This window comes from Rattus norvegicus, chromosome 9 (assembly GCF_036323735.1).
Source record: "Rattus norvegicus strain BN/NHsdMcwi chromosome 9, GRCr8, whole genome shotgun sequence".
Lineage (NCBI taxonomy): Eukaryota > Metazoa > Chordata > Mammalia > Rodentia > Muridae > Rattus > Rattus norvegicus.
In genome coordinates, this window is record NC_086027.1 from 27,444,089 (window position 1) to 27,454,248 (window position 10,160).

The 10,160-nt window shown below is 38.9% G+C and overlaps 1 protein-coding gene across 3 annotated transcripts in view; it reads right to left on the reverse strand.

Annotated features, from left to right (window-relative positions):
- Mmut (methylmalonyl-CoA mutase) overlaps window positions 1-10,114 on the reverse strand; it is a 28,268-nt gene extending 18,154 nt beyond the window's left edge. The window contains exons 1-5 of one of the 3 annotated variants that reach the window (NM_001399409.1): window positions 9,961-10,035; window positions 7,484-7,902; window positions 6,044-6,411; window positions 3,497-3,654; window positions 1,120-1,291 (exon numbers count right to left, since the gene is read on the reverse strand). In NM_001399409.1, coding sequence (NP_001386338.1) covers window positions 1,120-1,291; window positions 3,497-3,654; window positions 6,044-6,411; window positions 7,484-7,862 — 1,077 coding nt within the window. In that variant the 5' untranslated portion in view covers window positions 7,863-7,902; window positions 9,961-10,035. Of the gene's footprint in view, window positions 1-1,119; window positions 1,292-3,496; window positions 3,655-6,043; window positions 6,412-7,483; window positions 7,903-9,593; window positions 9,933-9,960 lie in introns of those variants that run through there. The other 2 variants (XM_039084505.2, XM_039084506.2) reach the window with 2 other exon arrangements.
- Between the last annotated feature and the right edge of the window lie 46 nt (window positions 10,115-10,160).

Consider the following 10,160-nt stretch of genomic DNA (forward strand, 5'->3'; position numbering starts at 1 on the left):
CTAGTCTACGTACTGAGTTCCAGACCAGTCAGGGATATACAGTAAGACCTCAGATCAGAATGGGAGAAAATTAAAAGATAGAAAGAAAAAAGGAAGGCGGAAATACAAGAAAAGAAAACAAATACCAACAAATGTTGGCAGACGTGAAGATGAGCCCTGGTCACTGCTGGTGGAAGTGCAAACTGTTGTGTCGCCACCATGGAAACCAGTGTGCACATTCCTAAGAGTCCTAGAAGTGGACTACTATGTGTTCCAGCTCTAGTGCTCCAAGTATACACCCAAGTATTCCAAATCAACACAGCACACAGACGCTTGCCCACCCAAGTCTCCTGATTCTCCAGTCACCCTGGATCTCTATCAACAGATGTAAACAGAATGTGGTACATAAGCAATGCTGGCTCTTATGCAGCTATAAAGAAAATGAAATCATGACTTGCAGGGAAATCTGTGTAACTGGAAATCCTATTCAGAAAAAGAATTCAGAGTCAGGATAAATGCCTATGTTTTCCTCTTATCCACAGAACCTAGATTTAAAACTCTGTGTGTGTGTGTGTGTGTGTGTGTGTGTGTGTGTGTGTGTGTGTTTGTGTGGGGGTATGGGAGTATGGGGGTGTTTACAAGTGTGTTTGTAGGTCACAAAACTAAAAAAGGGCCATGTATGAATGGAGAGGAAGATACTTTATGGTTGGTGAGTAACAGAGAGAATACATATGATTAAAAAAAAAAAAAAGAGTTCAACAATGGTATCTAGGAAAAGAAAGGAAATCAGTGGGAAAGGGAGTGGTGAAGGTGAGTGGACGGAAGGAATCAAAGTAGAATGCCAGATGTATCTGAAGAGGACTTGAAACAGACGTTGTATGCTAACCTAAAATAGTAAGAAAATAAAGCAGGACTTTGCCTGGACTGAGTCAAGATGAGAAAGATTTTAGTGTTAACCACTAGAGGGAGCTAACTGTTCAATATGTGTGAACTCAAAACCTAAGTACACATTATGCTTCGAGATATTTATGACTCTCAAATATTAACAAACAAGTTACCGAGCACATTTCCTGGCTGTGCCTGCTGCCTAGAATAAAACGGTCACTTTCATATTCAAGTTCTCTATTTTTACATACATACCTGCTCAGTAAGGGACCACCCTGATGTCTGACAATGTGCTCTTAGAAGGAGAGATTTGGAGTTTTTAGGCTGGAACATTTTTTCTATTAAGTGAGCCCACAGTCTTCTCCCAGCTCGCATCTTCGCTATTTCCATGTAGAAGTTCATTCCAATTCCCCAAAAGAAAGACAACCTAAAATGGCAAAGTCCAGAACCCGCCGAAACTTAAAAATCAATAAAGTAAACTAATTGTATCATACACTAGAAAAACTATGTCCAGATTTGAATATCAGACAATGTAATTTGAATCAAAAGCAATGCATGCACATCTATCTAAGTAACTGTAAGCTAACATATGAGTGGCTCTGAACATCTGCTTCTGTTCAGAATTATTCACTTCACAAGTGATTTTCCTTAGGAAGGAATTTTCTCTTGTATGCTGATTTAAAGACAGATTCTTGGGCTGAGGATGTGGCTTTGTGGTTCTTGCCTAATACACCCTGGACCCTGAACTGCACCCCCAGTATCCCTGAAACAAACTCTTTTATTTTCTTTGGGCTGAGACTGAACCTATGGCCTTACACTGGCTTAGACATAAGCTTCTACCATCCAGTACATGTCCAGTTCAAGATCCATTTCTTCTAAAAAAAAAAAAAGGTTGGAATATCAACCTTGCAACACAGGGGTTGTGGCAAAAGAAGAGAATCACATGCTTGCTTTGTTTGTGCAGCGCAGGGTTAACTCTGTGTGTGTCTTAAGAACATGGCTGAGCACTGCGTTTAGTCATTTTCTTCTCTAATTTGTCCTCGGCCTCTCTGTGATCTTTGGTTTCACATTCTGTTGTAGACTAAACTGATTTACATATTTAGATTATTGATTTGCCTTTGATAGCCAGTTGTAAAATCTCAAATTAAACAAGTGAGCTTTAAGATACCAAAATTTAATGAAACCCAATGTACTCCTGTAAGCACTAAGGTCTTAGAATCTGTGCTCCTTCTCAACATCTGAAGGCTGAAGAACTTTTCTTTATTTCAATATACTTATTTAAATTTCATCCGTTAGTTGATATCAAATAATAATCATATTACATGCAAAATGGATAGTATCTTATGAAGAGTAATATTTATCATAAACTTAAAAGAAATATTGTACTTTCTACTTTAAAATGTTTTTACAAGGGTGTCCATTTTGTGTGTGCAGCTGTGCATGCAGAGGACAAAGGACATTGGACAATGTGTTTCTTGAGCATCATCTACCTTTCTTTGATTGTTTATTTATTTTTGGGACGGGTCTGTGACTGATACAGAACTCTTCAACAAGCTGAGATAGCTGGTCCATGAGCCTCAGGAGCCTGCTCTGCTTCCTCAGCACTGGGATTACAAATACACCTCTAGCCTTGACGCTCGAGGTGCAGTGACTGAACGCAGATGTGACTGAACGCACATGCTCAGCACATAGTGACCAACCGAGCCATCTTCCCCGTCCTCTTTCACATTCTTGAAACCTCTTTAATATGCAGCTTAAAAGAAGACAGGTAAGACCTTCAATCTATTTCAGTACATCATGCCATGTAGCTTTAGAGAAACACTTACATAAATTCTGGGAGAAACAGAAATTTAAAAGGAAATTTAAAAGTTAAAGGAAAAAAATGTTAAAGAAAATTTAACAGACCACTTTTAAAATACTCCAGAACAGTATAGACCTTGAAGACCCATGTAATCCCTAGGAGTAACTGGACCACATTTTGCAGTCACTGTAATGAGGTACAATATCTTAGAATAAAGGAACCGTCGTCACTAGCCACGTTTTATACATTTGAATTTCCAGCACAAAGGTGAGAGTAGCTTCAGGGACAAGCTCACCAAGGGATTGCTGATAGGAATGAAACCTAGACTGGTTTCTGACCAATTTAAATACTTCAGAAACTTCAATGACATGTTTCTATACTTGCCATATAACTTTATTAACAATTCATTTTGAGACAAAATAGTATTATGCATCCCCAAATATTTATGTAAGTATTACAGAAAAAAGGAATAAAAAGGAATAGGTGATTTCCACGTTTTCAAATGGAAAAAAATTAAAGTGACTTTATTTTCTGTTTCTATTTTAATATACTTTCTACATATGCATAGTTGTACTCTGTATATCATTAGAGAAATGGCATTACTCCAATTAATGAAGTATGGTCAAATTAACTTCTGAATTTCTTTTGTTATGTGTTACAGATAATACTGACTTATTTTCTCTTTCTCACTTGGAAAAATATAACACAATCTAAACTTATCATGGCACTTATCTCTACAAATTTATTTTATCAGTGTATTTTGCTGTACAAGCAGAAAGCGGTCCTATGCATGCTTTTAATGGAGAAGACACCTAAGTTTAATCTACTGACCTTGGCGCAAATTCATCAATTGTGAGTCCAGCCTGGAGTCCAGTTCTGCAGTACTCCAACCCATCCGCGATGGTATAGGCCAGTTCTAAAATGGCATCAGCTCCTGCTTCCTGCATGTGGTACCCGCTAATCGAAATGGAATTAAATTTTGGCATGTGCTATTAAAAATAACAAAAACAACAAAGAATGAAATATGAAAATGTTTTGTTAGACTTATTTTAGGAAAGCAAGTATATCTAAATGATGTTCAATTGCAGATATACTCTGTAGTTTATAATCTTAACTGGAAAAATACCAGCATCTGTTACATTAGACTCACTCTCAAACGGAAATGATCGATCTATGAAGTGTTTTCAAGATGTTACGCTTGTTTATCTCCCAACAGCTGCACCAGTCATCCCTTAGGCTCATACTTCACAAAGACTTTATAATTTTACCTGACAAGTTGAAGACACATTATTACTTAGATTATTCTCATTTGAATTTAGGTATCAAATATGAACAAGTACCCTGTGAACAAAACTGATTTGGAAGTAAAACAGGACAAAATGCAAGCTTAAAAAAAATCAAAGACTTCCCAGCAGAGACTAAGCAGTTTAAAAAAAAATTAGTCGCCATTGTTTATGTATGGTATAAAATAAATATACCACATTTATATATACCTTGCATATATGCAAATATACATTCAAATAATATATGTAGTTCTTTATTTTATATTCTACTTATAACCCAAAGCCCTTTGAAAATGAACTATAGCAAAACCAAAAGGCGATAGAATCACGTGGAATTGAAAAAAAATGACTGTATATTTGGAGCTAACACACAAAATCTAGGAGCAGGTGCTTTGCTGTGCAGAGGAGTGAATTGATAGTCTTTTAAAATAAGAAAAAATTAAGTAAAATAGGATATTTTTCAACCGTTAAAAGGAAGGAAATTCTGGCATGGTATAAAATGGACAAACACTGAGAAATACTGAATGATCCTACTCATTTAGCAACGTGCAGTATTAAATCCGCTAATGTTTATAGCAATGCAATGGTGGAATACCAGAGCAGGAAAGGGGGCAGAATGGGGCTTTCTGTTGAGTAGATAGCTTCAGGTCTACAAAATTATGAGTAAAGGCAGACGTTGATAATGGTTGCATACGAGTGGAAATACACCTCATGCCACTGTACACTTGTAAGTGGTTAACACAGAAATATCATAATATGTATATTTTCCCATAAAATATACTTATCAGTTTATAAAGTACTTCAAAAGGCATCAGTTGATCAGCATCTGAAATTGGAATGTTGTCACTTACAGGAAGGACTATGTAAAGCAATTCTCAACTTTTGGATAACATTAGGCTCTTTTACAAGGTAAAGTACACCAGGATATAGAAGCTTAGGGTGATACTATGCACTTCAGTGACCAGTCTCCACCTTCTTCCTCTCACACAAAGTCCTATGGTTAGAGTTCCACGGTACCAAGTCCTACACTCCAGTCTATTCTTACTACTGTGTCCACAGAGATAGAAGGAGGACTTGGCTACATTCCTCTGTAAGATCCCTCTGCCTCTCGCACATGTGGCCATCCATCCCTTCGTCCTTCCTTAACCATAACTGATACACCTAACAACAAAAGAGAAACAAGATAAAAGGAACCTGGAGTTCCAATTACTATGGAGCTCTGCAGACGCAAACCCCTCATAGTACTCCTCCTAACTCTCTTAGATCAAACAGAAGTGATTCCTATTCAGCTTAAGCTCCTGCAATTTATATGCTTGCTACACATCACTACTCACAATCTTTCCATATATCTTATAAACTCAGAATGTGATACAAATACACAGCTCTATAGAATGCGAGTATACATATACAATTCTATCTAGTACAATTCAACTGGGCAGATGTAAAACATGAACATATTTGGCAAGGTACAAAGGCTAAGCATCAAATGAGGCATGCAGAAAATGCTTGCAGAATTTCTGATCTAACTAGAAACACAGTGTGAATAAGTTAAAAAGAAACTTTGATGCAGAACGGACTGTGTCTTTAGCATTAAGCAGTTTTAAGGGATACAAGGAGTAAAGCCTCACTAGCTAGGAGTGAACTGTGAGCCCCTCAGAAAACATACACGGCCTGAAGGCAAATGTAGAGGAGATGCTGCCTCTGCAGCAGCCCAGGGAGCCTTCATCCCCCCGCTAATCTGGGCCTAACTTGGGTGAAGTATGTCATTGAGGTGGCAGACACGTAAGTGGTCTGTTCCAAGCCACTTTGTAGAAGAATGAAAGCTAACATTGTGATGCCCATTTGTCTCGACACCAGTATGTATCTTCACTCCATCTGAACTCTGAAGGGGACAGAGGACTAAGGTAGTTAAAGTTCCCTGACGCAAACAATTATCAGACAACTATGAACCAATGAAAAAAACAGTCAGTAAAATATAGCTTAGGTTATGACAAGACGGCAGCCTGACAATATAACTTACTCCGTTATGAAATTGTAGAACTCTGTGAAAATCCCTACAAATGAATACAGCAAGATCTGTGGGAGGCCATCGTACCTGTGCTGTGTATTGGAAAATGTCAGCGATAATCTTCATGGATGGCTCTGGGGGGAAAATATAAGTATTTCTGACCATGAACTCCTTTAGGATGTCATTCTGAATTGTGCCGGTGAGCTTCTCCTTCGGTACACCTTGCTCCTCCCCAGTTACTATAAATGTTGCCAGGACTGGGATGACGGCTCCATTCATGGTCATGGAAACAGACATTTTTTCTAAAGGAATACCATCAAATAGGATTTTGGTGTCTTCTACGGTGTCAATAGCAACTCCCGCCATTCCGACATCGCCACGAACTCGGGGATTGTCTGAATCATAACCACGATGGGTTGCCAGGTCGAAGGCAACAGACAACCCCTGCTGACCAGCTAAGGACATAAAGAAAAACATTGCATACGTTAGAGTCTCATATAGGAGGGAGTGCAGGCAGATGTCCCTCATCACAGTACAGTGTTATTACATGTCCGTGCTCATGTGAGACAAATTTGAAAAACATCTGACCTCCTGGGAATCAGCCCTTTCCCGGAGGCTGGGACACACAAAGTGCTAGATTCATAGGAAATAATAAAAACAGCAGAGAACCACTCATCTCAGACCTACACGAGGATTTGCTGCTTGAGCTCGTGCATCTGATACTTTTTGTAGATGTTTTTACTAAGTTTTTTATTGAGATATTTTCCAAATTCACAAAAACCTCTAGCTGACCCCATATACTCAATACAACTTAGCATGCATATGCTTTTGTTCCTCTATAGTTATTCTTTCCTGTGGTCACTGAATAATGCAGAGCCACTCAAGTATTGTTGAAATAGAAATTTAGTATGATGAGATCATTCTCATCACCCTCAGAAGTGAAGTAGGAATGAAATGCCGGACCTTCCACACACTAGGCAAGTGCACTACCACTCAGCTAAACCTGCAATCCCTGTGCAGTTTTCAAACAACTACAATTGTTTACGTTGAAATAAACCCGAGCTCTCCGCACACAGCATAAGCTTAGAAATTCTAAAGCTTACCATTCAAACAGGAAGATTTTCCCATACATTAGAATGGAAACCCTCCATAGCTATGACTTTCTAATGATAGACAGATGTCACTGTGCATATGGTTATCACCTTATAGCCTAGGACTGTGCTTGGCATCATTTAAGCTCTCCTCCCAACTCCTATTACACAAAAACTAATTAAACGCTTTCCAGAGGCAAACTGCATCTTGCTACATGCGTCATCATCTTGTTTCTTTTCTACCATGCGTGGAGAAGTGTGATTTCTCTCCAACTGTTTTGAACGTCTTACTTTTGATTCCTATCTCTTTGAACACAGAGTTGAAAAGCGTCCGTTTGCTTCACAGAAAATTAAGCACAAGATGAATGTCCTATTTACAGAAATGAATTCGTGTCTCATATTGTCCTGAGCACCATGTCTCATATTAAAATCTTACCCTTAATATTGTCCTTATAGAATTTATTGCTTTCCTCCACAGTACTAAAGCCCGCATACTGACGGATGGTCCAGGGTCTATAGGTATACATGGTGGGATATGGTCCACGTGTGAATGGCTTCACTCCCGGCAGTTCTTCAGGTAAGTCCATAGTATCAGCCCTGGAATATAAGGGCTTTATAGAGATCCCTTCTGGGGTGTGCCATATTAGATCCTCTGGGTTTTTGCCTTTCAGCTGTTTTTTGGCCAGGACAGCCCATTCTGGGTGAAGGGGTTGCTGCTGATGTAGGAGCCGTTTCCATCTGTAGGATGATGCATCTTTTAGCTGCTTCAGGTAATGGGGCGATAACAAAAAAAGCTGATTCTTAGCTCTCAACATGGTGAAGCATGAATACTCCCAAACGAAAATGAGAACGAACCTAGGAAAATTAAGAAAACAATATACATTCATTTAGAAGTGTGAAGAAAATTGAGAGCTTTCAGTGAGTAGGGGGGAAAAAAAGGAAGGAATATTGGTCCTGTTACATCTTTCTTCCCTTTCCTGGTCTTGTACCTGATATAACACTCTTGTTCTTCCAGCTAGTCTTCTTTCTTCACAGTCTCATGGTTGGTTTTACTGACCAGTTTTAGCCCCCTCCAACCTGTTCTATACTCATACAATGCAAATCTGACTATATCATATGTTCCTCAAAATTATGTGGTAGATTATAACATAATATCTCAATTAATCTGCATTCAAAACCCATTTACAGATTATCAGCATATAGTAGACACTATATTGGTATGTGGAGAAAATACAGTAGATAAGACTAGCAGGCATCCACGGCATCTATGACCTGGTCTCTGTGTAGCTATCAAATTTATATCTGACTTAGCCATTTATACATTTTATATACAAGAAATCCTAGAAAGCTCATAGTTCACTGCATTTGCCATTTACCCACACAGAAAAGCAGCAAATTGCCCCAATTTACTTGATACTTGAGTATCACACAGCCTCAACATGTAGAGCCTACAGTTTTAAAGAAGAAAATCAGACACAGATCTCTTTAATATAGTTGTCTCACCAGGTGCTTTACACTAATTGGGCAGTATGAGTTTAAAATTCTATTTTTCATATCACTTCCAACCTTTCAATTTAGTGTAGCCTGGAAGACTGCCAAATACTTATTATGAATCACAAAACAAGAAGCATAAACCACTGATGAGGATAATTTTTAACTTCTTTACAGTGTAAACTTGCAAAGCTTAAAACTCTCAAAAATGCTATGCCCTTAAACTGGATACATCCACCTTGGGAGTTTCTATAGTGAAAGATAGAATAGAAATTCTCTGCTGTTTTATCTGCCCCAGAAAAACAGAAACATAATAAACATCTACAGTTAGAATAGGTGTGCTACATTATAGACAAACGGCAGAATTTAATGGAACTATTATATTTCATATTGGAACTTACAGGAGTATTTATTTAGGACAGTTAGTACATAAAAGATAAAGAGGAAGCCTTTATGGTGACTATGTGATATGGAGATAAATTACATGATGTACCTTGTTTATGGAAACTAGTACTCTGTGCAATTACCTTTGCATGAACTTTCTCTAAGTATCTTGTAATTAATTTAAAAGTTATAGTAACACTCCAGAAGAGTTAGCCACTCTCACTGTTCAATATACATAGGACTACACAAAGCAGGAAAATTATTAGCATAAAGGACTACTAGCCCAAAGCAATGATTCTCAACCTGTGGGTCATGATTCTTTGGCAAACCTCTGTCTTCAAAAATATTCACATTACGATTCATAAAAAGTAGCAAAATTACAGTTATGAAGTAGCAAAAAAATAATTGTCACCACTGTATTGAAGGTTCTTGGCATTCATTAGGAAGGTTGACAACGACTGGACTAAAGAAATAATTAATAAACACAAAACTATGTTTACATTTAACACAACTATGTTGGAAAAAATCAGCAAGTGGTAATTACACTCATGTGTCACGCTCTCAATGGCAAAACAGAGAAGTTAGGTTATTTTTTCTTTTTTATCTAATTAGACCCGCCTTTCTCTTTTCATCTCTTCCTTGTGTCACTTAGCTTTTTTTTGTCCCATTACCTCTAGCAAAAACACCTTAGAAACCACTTGAGTCCCATGCACCTCTAACTCTACAAGTGACCTCTCCCCTGAGCGTGTTTGGGAAACCAGGGAAGAACAGCGACAAGGCAACCGCGCTGTTGAAAAGCACTTTGCAGCGGTGACCTCCGAATTCCAACAGCCTAGCGAGAAACGAGAAGCCAGTCAGTCCAAATGAAAATCTACGCTTCTTCAGGAGCAAGCAGGCGGCTTCCTCTCACAGAAAGTCGGTGAAGAAGGAAGAAGGAAAAGCTAGCAAGACAGAGAGGTGGAGCAGAAAGAAGGATGAACTCAATAAAGGGAGAGACTTGCAAGCCTGACGTGCTCCACAGCGAACGGGCTTACTCACAGTGTTGGGGGTCGACCGCGCAGATCGAACCCCAATGCCCTAGAGCCACTGGCGCTCGCCGCTGGAGCTCCGGAGCCAGTCAACTCAGGGGGCGTAGCCAACTCCGCCCTCGGCTCAGCCAATCCAATCCCGCCGTTGCGGGCGCGCGTCTGATGACGTATAAGACATACGCCCTTAGTCCAGCCTTTTTCTACCAGTGT